This window comes from Trichechus manatus, unplaced genomic scaffold (assembly GCF_000243295.1).
Source record: "Trichechus manatus latirostris isolate Lorelei unplaced genomic scaffold, TriManLat1.0 scaffold00023, whole genome shotgun sequence".
NCBI lineage: Eukaryota > Metazoa > Chordata > Mammalia > Sirenia > Trichechidae > Trichechus > Trichechus manatus.
In genome coordinates, this window is record NW_004443959.1 from 6,983,704 (window position 1) to 7,000,645 (window position 16,942).

The 16,942-nt window shown below is 43.0% G+C and overlaps 1 protein-coding gene across 1 annotated transcript in view; it reads right to left on the bottom strand.

The window, feature by feature from the left end:
• LPIN1 (lipin 1) overlaps nt 1-16,942 on the bottom strand; it is an 84,603-nt gene that overhangs the window by 6,179 nt on the left and 61,482 nt on the right. The window contains exons 18-20 of the mRNA XM_023728243.1: nt 11,262-11,414; nt 3,293-3,407; nt 1,184-1,287 (exon numbers count right to left, since the gene is read on the bottom strand). Coding sequence (XP_023584011.1) covers nt 1,184-1,287; nt 3,293-3,407; nt 11,262-11,414 — 372 coding nt within the window. The remainder of the gene's footprint in view (nt 1-1,183; nt 1,288-3,292; nt 3,408-11,261; nt 11,415-16,942) is intronic.

Consider the following 16,942-nt stretch of genomic DNA (forward strand, 5'->3'; position numbering starts at 1 on the left):
ACTTACAAGGTCAAAGATCAGAAAGCAGCCCGACACTGACTTACATGGTCAAGGATCAGAAAGCAGCCCGACACTGACTTACAAGGTCAAAGACGGAGGAGGGTCATGGCTCCACCTTCGCTTGTCTCCCCACAAACTGTGGGAGTTGTTTTCGTACTGGCATGACTATGGGGGAGGGAGCCTTGTCCAGGGCAGGCCCCAGGGATCCCTTGGGCCTGAAACTGCCCTATTTAAGCTGAAGTAGTAGATGCCAGCTGGTATAAGGGTCTTCTTGAAAGTGATGTATTCTGGAGGGAATCCACATTTCTCCTTGATCTAAAACCACATGAGGTGCCTGGAGAAGACTGATCCCTAGGAAGCTGCTAGAACCAAACTCCCCTTGTCTTGCTGCCAGATAAGGAAGGCTCTGTCAGGCCTTGGGGTCACTCAGGCCAGAGGCTATTTTCCACATCTGCACAGACCAGGCCAAGGGAGGTCCAGCCTCTGAAATGGACCAGGCAGGACGACGCTTGTCTGCCTGGGCTGACGTCACCCAGTGAGCAAAGCGCCCTAACACATCTCTCACAGAATGTGGAAACATTCTCCATTCTAAGAAGTTAGGAGCCCAAAGTGAGGCATTTTACAGTCAAGAGGGACACCACTGCCAACTAGAATGCCTCATTAAAAACAGGTATCCAGTTTAGGCCTCTGACTTAGGGAAACTGGGTTTTGACCAAAAATGCAAGGGGAATGTTTATAACTACACAACAAGGTTTCTGGCAAGACCATTATTACAGGTCAGCATGGAAAGAGATAAACAGCCCCTCATCTTTAAATACAGCTTCATGTGACATTTCAATTTGGTTATATTCCTAATTCACATGCTAGGCTTTCAAAACTAACTTGGCAAATCTATGCTACAAATTTTCAGATTCATTCAATTCCCTGCTGTAGCAGAATCTAACCACTGCCTTCAACTTTAGACCCGGAGGGAAATGATTGCATTTAAATTGTCCAAAATTTAAGTTTTGGAAAAAATACAAGAAGTTAAAATATATTTTTCATTATAGTAATTAAAGATTGAAACACAGGCAACAAGTAATGAAAAGGTATACTATAAACTGTAAAACACCATTCCAAGAGTAAAGGGAGAGCAACAGCGGTTACAATAAAGTAACAACGTAGAACGTTCACGGACACTCACGATGAGATGTTGGTCTTTGCATGTTCCTGTACTAGTTCTCCTTTGGGATTGACGGTGAATATTCTATTCAAAGACACTCCCACTTGCTTGTATGAATATACATCCTATATTGGTAAAGGCCATTGAAAGGGTTAATTAGAAAACTGTAAAAACAAATACATGATATTTGATTTTCTACAATATTACAAAATTTTCATTAACCAAGTTTTGTCTCCAAGTCTTGTAGAGAAAGAATATCCTTTGACGATAAAACTACTAAATTCGTTTTCTTCTCTGGGCCTCAGTTCCCTCATTTGTTCAAGAACTGAGTTAAAGAGTAGATAACCTACCACCTCCCCTGCAGTTCTAACATTTCTTAAGGTTATTCTCTGACCCATTTTCTGTGTCATGATTTCAAAAAGTAAGAGAATTTTCTTATTGGGTAATTAGCACCCAACTATACGAGGGTAAGTCAAAAAGTACTGCTACAAAATCATAACCCGTAACCCGTTGCTGTCGAGTTGATTCTGACTCATAGCAACCCTATATAGGACAGAGTAGAACTGCCCCATAGGGTTTCCAAGGAGTGAATTTGAACTGCTGACCTTTTGGTTAGCAGCCAATCTCTTAACCACCGCGCCACCAGGGCTCCATAAAATCAAAGAAACCTTTATTAAACAAAAATATCAAACTGTGAGGCTACTGTTTCTCGACGTATCCTCCATCGAGGTCTGCACACTTCTCAAGGTGGTGTTTCCACCTGTCTAACACCGCCCCTAAAGAATTCTGCACTCTGCGATTTACACCACATCAAAATGGCAGTTCTGGCATCCTGGAGGGACTCAAATCGTGTTCCTTTTAAATGTTCTTTGAGTTTTGGGAACACAAAGATGGTGAAGAGGCAAGATGAGGGCTGTAGGGTGGATGGGATAAGGGTTTCCCAACAAGATTCTCTTAGGACAGCCCTTGCTACCCTTGAAGAATGAGCAGGTGCATTGTCGTGGTGGGAAAAAATTCCTCAGTGCAAATTTCCTGGCCTTTTTCTCACCAGTGCAGTTTTCAATTTTCTTAAAAGTTCTTCATAATAAGCCCTCATGATCATCCTGTGTCCTTCAAGAAAATCTATCAAGATTACCCCTTTGGAATCCCAAAAAACAGTTGCCATAACATTCTGAGCAGTCTTCCTTCTCTTGCCTCATCTTTGAGGTCTTCCTGACCTTCCCTAAAACACTTGATCCATCTAAAAACTGTTCTATGTGGGGCAGCATTCCCATAAACTTGTTGCAAAGCTTCAACGATTTGAGCAGATGTCCACTTAAGTTATGTTAAAAATTGGATATTAGCCCTGACCTCAAAATCGTTTTTTTTCCATGGCACAGAAAGTATCCTTTTTTTTTGAAGGCACCCTAACAAGACTAAGACAAGTGTATTGTGGAGAGAACTTGTCTACAGCCATCCACTGATCACAGAGACATGTTTAAATACATTTTGTTTGGAATAAACCCATGCATGTATGAACTGGAACCCTAGTAGCAATACTTTTTGACTTACCCTCATACTACAGGTCAGCATGTGGAGAGATAAACAGGGTCTCCGGAATGCTGAACTTTCCAGTCAATCTGGACAGTACATGCAAAACCTCAAAGCATTTGTGACACCATATGAAACAATACTATGTTACATTGAAATGCTGAATTCACCATTGTGCTTAGGGTTCGCTTTGGGGTTCCCTTCTGATGGAAAGGGTCTAATCCTAGCATATGTTCCTGTTCTACTTACTTATTTAGCAAGCAAGTAGCCATGTGACTCAGAGGGTACCCGAATGTGTTACACTTTGCCATTTTAATTGAGCAACTAGGTGGGACCAGGTAATCTGGAGTTTCTAGCCCACATGTCATGCTTCAAATTGAAACCAACTTGCCAAGCTTTAAAGAAAACTAGGGTTCATGAAATAATGTAAACTCTCCTTTCCTTGAGATGTAGGCAAGTGGCTATTTACCAGGCTATCTCTTGTAGGATGCAGGCTGAGCAGCTGGCTTTATAGAAAGCTCTAGGCCAGGGCTGTCAGGTGACTGCTGTCAGAAAAGGTAGTAATTTCAAAATCTCTGATAGAGCCCATCTATTACTTACAGCTGGTCGGTTTCCAAAAGCAGCATAAAAGGGTTCTGTATTTGGAAAAAACAGGTTTTTGATGTCTGTCAAACATTGGACTTTAAACTTTTCTGGCTTCTTTTCAATCACTTCTCTGTTAAAATAAATAAATAGTGGATCAGAATGAGAAGACACGTTTCCTTAATAGCAACAACTATTTTTAACTTTCAAAAGTTGCCGCAACTCAAGAACACGTTCAGACCTTCGAAAATTAACTATGTGTAAGTCAGTCAGTTGCCCTCCCCAAAAAAGCACTAGATAGATACTGAATCAGTACTTTAAAGTCATCCCACAAAAAAACAAACCAAAAAACCCACGGTAGAAATATTCCCAAAGTCATTTTATGAGGTAGCATAACCTCAAAAACAAGACCTAAAAACGAGCAGTATGCACAAAATCTGGCCCATGTAAATGCAAAATCCTAAATCAATACACATAAGCAAACTGACCCCACCCAGTAAAAACCAGTTGCCATCAAGTCAATTCTGAATTATGGCTCCCCCATGTGTGTCAAAGTAGAACCATACTACATAGGGTTTTTAATGATTGATTTTTCAGAAGTAAATCACCAGGCCTTTCTTCTGAGGTACCTCTGGGTGAACTTCAACGTCCAACCTTTTTAAGCCGAGCGCTTAACACCATTTGCACCACCCAAACTCTGCAAACTGACCCCAAAAACCCATTGCCATCAAGTCAGTTCCGACCCATAGTGACCCCCAGAGGGAATAAAAATTGGGTTTAGTACAAGAATGCAAGAGTAACTTGATATTTCAATTGATTAACTTAATATAATAACAGATTAAAGGAGAAGAAACATAATCATCTCAATAGATACAGGAAGACTATCTGATATAATTCAGCATCTAATCAGGATGAAAACTCTTAAACCAGGAATAGAAGGTAATACTCATAACCCTGTATCAAACATCCTATTTAATACTGAAATAATGGTGGTCACTCTTACTATTTCAGTTCAACCCTGTACTGCAAGTTCTATCCAGTGCAATGAAGTAAGAAAAATAAACAAAAGTGATGAGGACTGGAAAGGAAGGGAAAAAAACCTACCATTATTCACAAAAAAATATCTACATAGAAAACCCAAAGACCCTACAGATGAATTATCAGTACTAATAAGAGTTTAATAAGGTTGCTGACAACAAAATCAATGTACCAAAACCAACTGCATTTTCATGCATCAGAAACAAATAGGTAGAAAACATAGTTTTGTAAATAGTATTTTAAATAGAATTTTAAAATATCAAATGTCTATGAATAAACCTAACAAAAAATGTGCCAGACATTTATGAATTAAATTGTATAACTGTACTGAAATATATTAGGGAAGACCTAAATAAATGAAGAAGTAGATCATAGTCTTGAATTGGAAGATTCAGTATTATATTGAGAAAGATTTCTGCTAAATTGATGTACAGATTCACTGTAATTTCAATGAGCAAAGGAAAAGAATAGCCAACACACCTCTGATAACAGGAAGTTGAGGAGCCTGCCTTACTACACATCATCAAGAATTATTACAAAGCTATAATAGTTTAACAGGAGCCATGGTGGCTTAGTGGTTAAAGCGCTCAGCTGTTAACCAAAAGGTCGGCAGTTCCAAACCACCAGCCACTCTGCAGGAGAAAGATGTTGCAGTCTACTTCTGTAAAGATTTCACAGCCTTGGAAACCCTGTGGGGTAGTTCTTCTCTGCCCTACTGGGTTGCTGTGAGTCAGAATTCCACTAGACAGCAATGGCATTTTTTTTTGGTTTATAGTAGTTTATAGACCGTGTGGTAACAGTCAATTTGCCTGTCCCTTTGCCAATGGAACAAAACAGAAGGCCCAGAAACAGAGTCACAGAGATGTTGATGTAAGACCACAACGGCACCTCAAAGTGGGAGGGAAAGGATGGACTTTCTGGGAGAAATGAATATCTATATAGGAAAAAAAAAAAAGACATTGGACCCTAGTTCACTGTATATAAGGAGCCCTGGTGGCACAATGGTTAAGCACTTTGCTGCAAACCAAAATGTTGGAGGTTTGAACCCACCAGCTGCTCCATGGCAGAAAAGACCTGGTGACCTGCTCCTACAAAGATCATAGCCTAGGAAACCCTGTGGGGCAGTTAGTTCTACTCCGTCCTACATGGTTGCTATGAGTAGGAATTGACTCCATGGCACATGGCAACACAACATCACCCTATACATGAAAATCAGTTCCCAGGGGATTCTAGACCAAAATATTAAAGACAAAACCATCGAATACAGAAGAATATGACTATGCCTACAGGTTAGGGAAGGATTTTTTAACACACAAAAAGTACAGATGACAGAAGAAATGATACGTTCAACTACATGAAACTAAGAATGTTCTGTTCATCAAAAGCCATAACTGGGGAAAGATGTTGGTGACACTCAGCATACAGGCTAAGTACACAGACAATCATATAACATGCTCTCACAAACCAAAAAGGAAAACGGGTAAAAGATCTGAACAGACACTTCATGGAAGAAGAAGCCCAAATGGCCAATAAACATATGAAAAGAGACATTTCATCCTCACCAGATGGACAGAAATGTAGACGTCTGACACGGTTTTGACAAGAAAGCAGAATAAACAGAGCATTTAGACACTGCTGCTGGGTGCATGAATTGGTTCAACTACCTTGGAAAAGAGTTTGGAATTACCTAGTAAAGCTGAAGATGTGCATACTCTATGGCCCAGCAATACCACTCCTAAGCATATACTTCAGAGCAACATTGCATATGTGCCCCAGCAGACAACCACAAGAATGTTCACAGAAGCACTGCTCTCACAGTGGCAACGATTGGAAATGACTCAAATAACCATCAACACTCAAATGGATAAATAAAAGCAGAGCCACAGAACAAAATACTATGCAATCATAAAAAATGAATGAATTACAGCTACATCAACAATCTTGGGAACATAATGTTGATCGAAAAAAGCAAGCTCCAGAAGAACACACGTTTCCATTTATACAAAGTTCACAAACACGCAAAATCAAATATACTGGTTAGGATTACAAACATATAACACACATAAATATATGGGATAAAACCATTGAGAAAAACAAGGAACAATTAACACAAAATTCAAGAACAGGGGCTACTTCTGAGAGGGGAGGGATGAGGGCAATTAAGGACTTCAAATGTAATTGTACTGTCCTTTCTCTCTAACTGGGGGATGGGTACACTGGTGTTCTCTGTTGGCTTATCCTTTATACGTCGCATATATTTAAGAAATATTCTTTTGTACCTACTCAATATGTAATTTAAATGATGATGATGATGATGATGAAGATAGAGCACCAAACTGAGTGTCAGACGACCCAAGGGCTGGTCTTGGCTCTGCACTGACCTGTGTAGGCTCCAGGGCCCTCCTTAACACTAACATGAGGGGCCTGCATTCTACATGTCAGAACCCTTAGAGACAGACATATGGTGGAGCCCTGGTGGTGCAGTGGTTAAGAGCTTGGCTGCTAATCAAAAGGCTGGCAGTTCGAATTCACCAGCACCTTCTTGGAAACCGTATGGGGCAGTTCTACTCTGTCCTATAGGGTCACTATGAGTCGGAATGACTCGACAGCAATGGGTTTGGTTTTTGTTTATTTTTTTTTTTTTGGTATAAGTCTCAAACTTCAATGCATTTTGGGGGAAACATCAAAACTCAACTTCCTGCTTTAATCTCTCTCTCTCTCTCTCACACACACACACACACACACACACACACGCACACAGGAGGTATGCTGGAGGGCGAGGAGGAAGATGTCTGCAGGCATATATCCGAAGGTAAGTAGTCCACAGTAAGAAAAGACCTCAGTGGCCCCATGCCACCAAATGCTTTGAAGGTGCATGACTCCTGGTTTGGTAGTTAGGATCCCTAGGGAGTGAGTGGTGAGGACTGCTGAGACTTGCTGCGGGGTGCAATACAGATTCTACCTCAGTATGTCCAATCTCTTTGCTCATTTGAATTTGCAAACAGTCACTGGTACTCACCTCACCCTATTAGTAATTTTACTCTAGCAACAAAAAGAAGTCACTTGTCCAAGCCTCAGAGCAGCTCAGAACACCAAAGGGAAAACTGAGTTACTTACAGAATAATGTCTTCTTTCCCACAGACAGACGCCAGCCTCTGTTTTTGCCTAACTCCAGAAGCTAAACTCTGCTCAGTAACCCAGGGTCATGGGAATTATGGCAAAGGCTAATTTGCCCAACCCTGCCCATCAGCTCAACTCATCACCGAGACTACCCAAGAGACTGGAGCCATACTTATTAAGAATACATACTGCAGTCATTGAGCATTTATGAAAATAATCTGAATAGCTGTCTCCACAACAAACAGGGTAGGTAACTAAAAAGAATCACATGACTCAAATCAAATTTCTACCTTAATAGGAGCAAGCAGCTCCCGAACCAAAAGAGTAAGCATATAAAAAATTCTCAACTTTTTTTTCCAGACATGTTTCCTGGAATCATAGCATTCTAGTGTCGGAAAGCACCCTTAGGATCTTCTAATCCAACCCCTCACTTGGTAGTTGAGGAAACAGACTCAGAAAAGGGAGGCATCACTCTCGTCACACCGGTAAGCATCGCCACACACAATTAAAGCTTGGGGCTCCTGAGTCCCACTTCAGAACCCTCTCTGCCAGCCCCTGCTGAGATCACACAGACCATGCTACATGCAGATTCACCCACGACATTCCTTCTCCTTCGTTCCAATTTAAACCTTGGCAGTATAATCAGAACTGTACCCAAATAAGATGTCTTGTCCATAGGTGTTACGGATTGAATTGTGCCCCCCAAGAAGATTATGTGGAAATCCAAACCCCCGATAGCTGTGAATGTGACCCTGTGTGGAAACAGGGTCTCTGGAAACGTTATCAGTTAAGAGAGGTCACACACTGGAGTAGAGGGGGTCCTGATCCCACCTGAGTCACTCCTTGTAAAAGAAGAGACAGAGATCTTGGACTTGGCTGTACCCTGTCTGGTGAACGGTGATGCTGGGCTGGGGTCAGCGCCGGGGGTAGGGAACCCCCTTTTTAACAGCCAAGATGTCCTTCACTGTGCTACCGTCCAGCTTTCCTCAGCAAAACCAACGGCGCAGCAGCCAGTTACTATTGAATGAATACACGCTGCTCAGAAGGTACTCCAGGATTTTCCACAGAGCAAAAAGAAACCCTAACAAGAAGTAGTTTTCCTTAGAAGACTATTTGACCCAAAGACGTCTTCTAGCTCTCTCTAGCAATGCTACCCATCCTATTTCAGAAGCTGAAGGTCCACCGCCTGGCTTCTTCACTCCCGAGGCAGTCCAGTTCTGATTGCTCCCTTCCATGTACATTCCTAACATCTTCTACCTCTATTTTGTCTGACACTCTGGGATATTACATACTGTAATTTGGAATAGGAACCATAACATGCCAAAACAGTGATGCTGGATTCCCCACCATGCAATGGCCAGCTCCAGAACCTAATTTAATGGGAAAGTGGCTGTGGATGAATGACTTTGGAAAACTGCTTCCTCAGTTTGAACCCCAAGCAAATCAAGTTTTTTTCCATCTAAGAAACCTAGGGAAAACTGCAGCATTGGCTTGGTGTCTAGGCAGACAGATGAAACTCAATTTACCTGGTACAATTACTGGCTCTCTCTCAGCTAAATGGCCTAGGCTTACAGTCCTCCAGAGAAGACTTCCTTCCACTTTCAACCATTGCCCCAGGCTCTCTTTCCCTCCTAGGCTTGTCCAGGCCACCTTGCCTGTTCTTTATTACTGAACCTGCTTTGGATCCTGTTTCTTCTCTCCGCATGCAGACTTTCTCCTGCTGCTACAGCATACTGTTTTACTAATACTTTTTTTTTTTTTTTTACTGTGGTGAAATGCACATAACATAAAATCTGCCATTTTAACCCATTTTCAAGTCGAGTGGCACTGATCACTCACAGTGTTGTGCAGCCATCACCATGATTTGTTCCCAAAACATTTTCATCGCCCGAGACAGAAACCCTGTGCCCAGTAAGCAGTGGCTCCCCATCTCCCCCTCCCCCAGCCCACCACTAATCTACTCTTTATCTCTATGCATTTCTCTATTCTAGATGTTTCATGTAAATGGAATCATATAATAAAAAAAAAAAGAGGCACAGGCTGTCAGAGGAAAAATGGCCATGTGAGGATGCATCCACAGGCCAAGGAACACCTGGGGCCACCAGAAGCTGGGAGAGACAAGGAAGGATTTCCCCTAGAGCCTCCATGCTCCAGAGAGAGCATGGCCCAGCTGACACCCTGAATTCAAACTACTAGCCTCCAGAACTGTGAGACAATAAGTTTCTGTTATTTAAAGCCACTCACTTTGTGGTCCTTCAATACGGCAGTCTATAACCGATGAATACAGGGAGCTAACATGAGTAAGGAAGGCCATCCGTGTTCACGGCAGAGTTGGTGGACTTATCCAGCAATCCTAGAAAACCTTCAGAACTGTTAATGTGCAATGGCTGTGGTTAGACTGGAGCTAGAAAGGACCAGGCTGTTGGCCGTTTGACATCAGAAGCACCTCTATCTCTGTGAGGGTTTTGTGTTTGTTTGTTTTTAAAATAATTCCTCACAGGCAAAAAATGATATTAATAATAAGGAAAGAATAACAAGACGGCTTTAACTTGATTTTTAGTGGCAGGATGTCAGAGTAATAACGTCAGCTCTTGCCCTAGCAAAGCCTTAGTACTTAACATGCGCTAATGAGCAGCTTGTTGCACACCGTCAGCATAACTCAGGACACCCCTCCACTAACACACCTGGATTTCTATTGTAATCTACACTGTTACGACAGCTCTTAGGGCTTGACATACACCACAGAATCCATAGGTTTTTGACGGACTTTTCCCCTCAAAACACGCAAGTTTTAATGTGAGCTCATTTACTAGAGGAAAAAAAGTGACTACTCATACAAAACAAAGATGGAAAAGGTATCTGAAGAGCTAAAGAAAAATAGTCAGGAAGTGTCAACATGCTGTTTTGGGCTCCTCTGGATTTTTCCACAGCTTTGCATGGTTAGCAACAGCAAGGAGCTAATCTGGCCCCCAAATTCAGGCAGAACCATGTCAAAGCCATTCAGTGGGTCTTAAAGACACAACTACGTGACACTTACAATTAACCTTTAGCAGGACCAATGTCCTGTAGTTGACCACACTAGATTATGCTCTGGGCCTCAAACTATGGGGAAGTCCCTTGTTTCTCTCCCCCCTTCCTTCCCCTCCAATGAGGCCGGGCTAGATTGGTTTGGCTTCCTTGAATAAGGCTAGAAAGGCGAAGGGAGAGACAGGTAATCAGAAATTGGCTAGTGGTCTGTTAGAGGATCATTAAAATAAACAGTGTAATTACAGCTCTGAGAAACGACAACAAGTATCACGGGAGCCCAAGGTCAGATGGGTGGTAGCAGTTGGTAGAGGGGCCACTTAGCCTAGGTTTCAGGTTAGGTGGATACAAGTTGATTCTCAAAGGGTTATTAAGACTTAGCCTGGCAAAGCAAAGTGGGTGCAGGAGGGAAGGTGAGCTATCCAAAAAAGGAGAATAGCATCTGTACAGGCTCAAAGTAGAGAATATCATTCTGGAAAACAGAGGTAGCTCAGGATGACTGAGTTATAGGAACTGGAGAGGAGGGGAGGGGCAGGTCATGAAGAGTCACGCTACACAAGCTAATGAATCTGGGGGCGATTCTGAGGGCCCTGAGGAGCCCGGGAAGGAAGGGTGGAGAGCAGAGGGCGGCAGGGCTAGATCTGCATTTTACAATGATTTTTCTGATGCCTGATTTGGAGCCTGGATATTGGTTGGGGAAGACCAGTTAAGAATATTCTTGCAAAATTTCCAGTTAGGAAGAAAGAGGGCCTGAACTGGTCCAAAGATCTGGGAGCTGGAGGCGGACAAAGCCTGAGGGCGGTACCTGTGCAAGGCAGAGAAGAGACTGCTTGGGCTCAGCAGCAGCGGTCCCTGAGGTAACACCGTGCCCCTCTCATTAACCCAGTGCAAATATCCTCTGGTCATATCTGCCATCCCAATAGCACGTGCGGAGCAGTAGAGAAACTTGTATCCATTTCTGGAAAAGAGACAAAATATGCATATTTAATGGCATCATAAAATGGGACTTCTTGTATTCACAAACCCTGATTTATGTTTCATGAAGAATGGCATTGTTGCACGCTCCCTCACAAATAAAGTCCACTTTATACAAAATCTTATTTTCAATATAGAAAGAGGCCTATGTGCATTGCACTATAATTTACTAAGCACTTGCACATTCATCACTTCATTTCATCTTCTTCAGGACATGGTTTGGTAGGTATTTTCCCTGCGTTATTGCTAGGGAACCTGAGGGTCAGATCTTCAGACTGGCCAATCTACCTGCATCTGTACCGGTCACATTCCCCTGTTCCTGCTCCTAGCTAAGAGCCACCCACTCACTTGCGCACAGGATCCCATCCCCATCTGCCAATTCAGACTGCTCCAGGAGTGAGACACACCCCTCAACTCCCTCCACCACCCCCACCACAAACGCACATCAAATCCTCCCTTCCTATCAGTATATAAATATGCTGTAATCACTTTCACCTCATCCTAAAAACAAACCAAATCAAAAACAATCTCACACACACACACACACAAACCTCCTTAGACCCTCTCCAGCTACAATCCCATTTCTCTGTACCCCTGTACAACAAAATTCTTTCAAAGAACTGTTTATATTCACTGACTCCACTTCTTCACTTGACTTTCTCTCCTCAGCTCACTCCAATAAGGCTTTTGTTCCCACTTCGTCACTGCCCTTGTAAAGGTCACCGGTGACGTCCATCTTGCTAAATCCAGTAGCCAACGCTCAGCTCTCATATTAATAGACTTCGCAGTAGCGTTTGACACAGCTGATCATTCCTGCCTCTAGAACACTTCCTGCACTCGACTTTCAGACTCCCCAGTCTCCTGGTTTCCGCCTTCTCCTGGCCACTCCTTCTCAGAAATGATGCCTTTGCTGCTTCCGTCTCCTCCACCCAGGCTTGAAAGGTTGGAGTGTCCTGGGGTCCTAGGACTCACTTCTCACCACCCTCACTTCCTAGGTGATTTCAACCACTTCCATGGCCTTATTTGCCACATCTAAACTGAACAAGTGTAAAATATTTTTCTGTTAACACAAATGTATTCCTTTAGCAGGACTACTGTACATTTCACTTTTTTTAACCATCGAAAATTCAGTGTCCTAAGTGGGATGTGCTATGAGTAGAAAATATATGCCAAGTTTCAAATATTTGTTTAGTATAAAAAACAGAATATAATATATCTCATTAATAATTTTTATATTGGTTACTTGTTTAAATAATACTTTGAATAAATTATTTAAAAAAATTTTAAAGTACCAATTATACACTGATACCACCCAAATTTATGTTTTCAGTCCACACCCTTCTTCCTAAAGTCCAGATCCATATAGCCAACTGCAAAATCCACATTACTTATTAGACATGTAATAGTATCTTAAACGTGCTGTTGTGTGCTTACAAGTGGATTCCAACTCATAGTGTGACCCTATAGGACAGAATAGGGTCTCCTAGGCAGAAATCTTTACGGGAGCAGATCTTTGCTCCTGTGGAGTGGCTGGTGGGTTCAAACCACTTATCTTTCGGTTTGCAGCTGAGCACGTAATCATCGCGCCACCAGGGCTCCTGCATCTTAAACATAGTATATCAAAAAAAGACCACTCCTTGAAGTCTTCCCTACCTCAACAAATGGCACTCTCATTAACCCAGGTGTAAAGCTGAAATTCCAGAAGCCATCTTGGTTTCTACTTTTCCTCACAGCCACCTCACCCACCTCAGTCCACTAGCAAGTCTTCTCGGCTCTGCCACCAAGCCTATCCCAAAACCATCTCCTCAGCACCTGCCGTGCCACTGATTACTTTTGTGTGTGGCCCTTCTAGCCATGGTCTTGTAACTCCCACCCAAGTGACTGAGCAGGACTGTGTGATAAGGTAATTGTGGCTCACCAAGGGGATTGGTCAGTTTTGCCTTAAAGGAGAGCCAATTTCAGAGCAGAGACGAGCCCACTACCACCAAGGAAGGAAAGACCAGCAGGAGAGACCCAGCAGCAGAGACCCGGCAGCAGGAGAAGGCAGTGGGCTTCCCACTTCACAGGGAGAGAAAGCTGAGTGCCCTTGGACAGAGGCTGAGGGCCAGGGAGAGGCGTGCCTTTGAGCACAGCTGGGAAGAGGCTGTCCTGATGGAAGAACTGTATCCTGAGTGTTCCTGAGCCTGAATTTAACTGTTACTTCCCTAATAAGCCCCATAATCATCAGTATGGTCTGTGAGTTCTGTGTGGCCATTGCAACGAACTGTCAAACCCAGCAGAGAAGTACAGAATGCTGTGGGAGGGACGTTTGGTGTTAGAATTGGTAAAGGTGGTAGAGAGATGAGGCATGTCTGACCCCCACCTCATATGAATCAGCCTTGGGCTGTTAGACTTGGCTCTCCTTCCCCCTTGTGAAGTTAGAGGAGGTCAGACACTGCCCCAAATCGTTTTGACAGTACCACCCCTACTGCTACTACCCTTGTCCACACCACCACTGCTTCCATTGCTGCAACAGCCTTTAATCATCTCCCTGCTTCTACTTTTGCCTTGCCCACCCCAATCGAGCCTTCATGTAGTACCCAAAGAAAACTTAAAATTTACTCAGATCATGCTCAAAACCCTCCTCCAATGGTTTACCATCTCTCACAGAATATAATCCAAATTCTTCACCATGGCCTAAAGGCCTCCAAGATCTGACCCTGCCTTTCTCTCCAATCCCATCTGCTACTACTGCCCCCTCCCCTCACACCTGGCTAACCACACAGGTGTTCTTTCTGTTCCTCAGTTCACCACGCTCACTTCTGCACTGGGCATTTGTCTATGCTGTTCCTTCTGCCTGGAGCACTAGTCTCCCAGATCTTCAGAGCTCGCTCGCTCCCTTACCTCATCCAGGTCTGTTCAAACATCACTTCCTCAGAGGGCCCTGCCTTTGACCACTCTTTCTAAAATAAAATACACACAAAGACACACTCACTCACTCTGGGTGCTATCCCCTTGCTCTGCTTTTCTTTTTCTTCATAGCACTTATCACTAATATTATATTCAATTGTTTGACTGTCTCATTAATCTGCAAACTCCATGAGGGTAGGGACTTTGTCTCATGCCTTGCTGTATCCCCAGTGCCAAAAACAGTGCCTGGCATGTAGACGGCAGTTAGAAAACATTGCTGAATAGGCAAAAACAAATTATCCACTTCCCACCCAACTTACTGTTCTTCTAAGTTGGACATGAATATTTTAGGGTGGTGAAAGGAACTGTCTCTGAATTGCTTCATAATATTTTATTTAAAACCAAGAAACAGAAAAGTTTTAAGACAAAAAACGATTTAGAAAATCAGCTTGTTTGGAATACAAGGATCCACCTGAAAAAATCAAGTAACTTTTTAATTAAATATTTTTGTATTTTAGCTGTCTGACTAGTGCAGTCTTTTTAAAAAATCACTATTTCTACATACAGCTCTTCACATCAAAGTCCTGAAGGTTGCCACCTGCAGGGGTCTGGGATGCTAATTTCATTCAAAACTTGATTTTCAAATACATTTCATAGTTTGATCATGCCACTGAGTTGTTCTCACCATGCAAGTGTTCAGCTTCAAAGGCCATGACTAAATTTAGCTGGAAATGCTTGTTGGTAGCAGCAGGGATTACCTCTCCAGAACCTTCACCCTCGTGAAAGCTTTGCAAATGCTGCTAAGTGCCCCATCAAATGCTCAGGTTGTATCAAATCACCAAAGCTTACCCTCAATGGTGCCCCTCACAGGTAAGACCCCTCACTCAGAAGGGTACCTAACCCCAGGCAGACGAAGCCCAAGTCTGTGCACAATCCATACATGCATCCCACCTTCCCTCACTACACACTTACTAAGCACTTCCCTGGGCCAGACCCCATGCTGAGCTGGGACTGCATATATGGCAGGACAGAGGCCAGTTCTGCAGGTACAAATAGTGTTGTGGGAAGAACAGACAATTACAGACAGGACACATGCCAAAGCAGAGGTGTACACAAGATTCAATGGGAACCCAAGGGTAGGAAAGACTAACTGTCTGAGAAGATATAACAGCTTAATAAAGGTACAATGCACACATATCTATCACACCTATTTCTCCAATACTCTCAGCAATTGGAACTGGGCTCGGGGGAAATACCAGAGCAAAAAAGAAAGGACAGTCCATGTCCAGGTTATTAGGGGCTTGAGACAAGCAGTTTTCTCCTTCTGTCCTAATCTCTATATCCCTTTTAAAATATTTGACCCAGAAAGGTATTTGAATAGCTGGAAAAACTACCTTTGAGAGCATTTTCCAAGATAAGTTCCCAGATTGGGGTTTCTCAGCCTTGGCAGTGTTGACATCTTAGACCGGATAATTGTTTGTTGGCAGGAGCTGCCCTGTGCATTGCTGGATGTTTAGCAGCCTACACTACTACCCACTAGAAGCCAGCCATGACAATCAAAAATGTCTGTGCACACTGCCAAAGGTCCTGTGGTCGAGAACTACCGTTCTGGAGAAAAGGGACCTCTGTCTCCCTGAAGTCCCATTTGTACTCCTGTGAGGAGGAATAATCACTTGCTACCTTAAGAAAGGAAGGCTCTGTGCCAAACACAGGCTTACTCTTAGCCTGCCACCCAAGGCCCTCTGTGATCTGGTCCCAGCCTTCTTTCCTGTTTCATTTTTTACCCCATGCCACATTCTGCACTGAAGCGTCCCTGTTCCATGAGCACACAGTACACCTGTTAATCTCTCGTTCTGACTTCCACCTATGATGAATTTTCTTCTCTTTAAAACCCTACTCAACCATTAAGGCTCAACTCAAGTGCCATCTCCTCATCGAAACCTTCTTTGATACCCCTCTGATCAGAATTAATTTCTCCTTCACTTATGTCCTCATAAAATTAGTTTCTTTATCATTATACTTACCCCACTGCCTCTTTACAATGGGCTACATACGGCTCATCCTACATGATCATTAAGTGCCTTGAAGGTAGGGGGCCCATCTTTTCCAACTCAGTAACTCCTAAAGCACCTAGAATAGTTCCTGGTGCACAGCAGGTGTGCAATCATAAATCCTAGCTAATTCCCTGAGCTCTGACTGAGGCTTGGCTTAGGAAAGCTATAGTAGCCACACCCTTGTAAGATTCAACTACATCCCAGTATCAGAACAATTCTGAGCTGGACAGGGTCTAAGAGATCATTTAGTCTAATTTCCTCATTTTATAGATGAGGAAATCAAGGTTCAGAGAGGGGAACGTACTTGGTCCAAGGGCCTATGGTGAGCTGATGGTTGCCCTTTGCAGAATCCAGGTCCCCTGACTCCCAATCATACATCATCTTATCTATTACAGGCAGAGAGTAATGACTATAATAAACTAAGAATATTTTAAGTGAAAGGAATAGATAACTGCAGTGGGCAGGACACAGCCTTGGTGGCACAGTGGTTAAGAGCTCTCCTGCTAACCAAAAAGGTCTGCAGTTTGAATCCACCAGCCGCTCCTTGGAAAACCTATGGAGCAGTTCT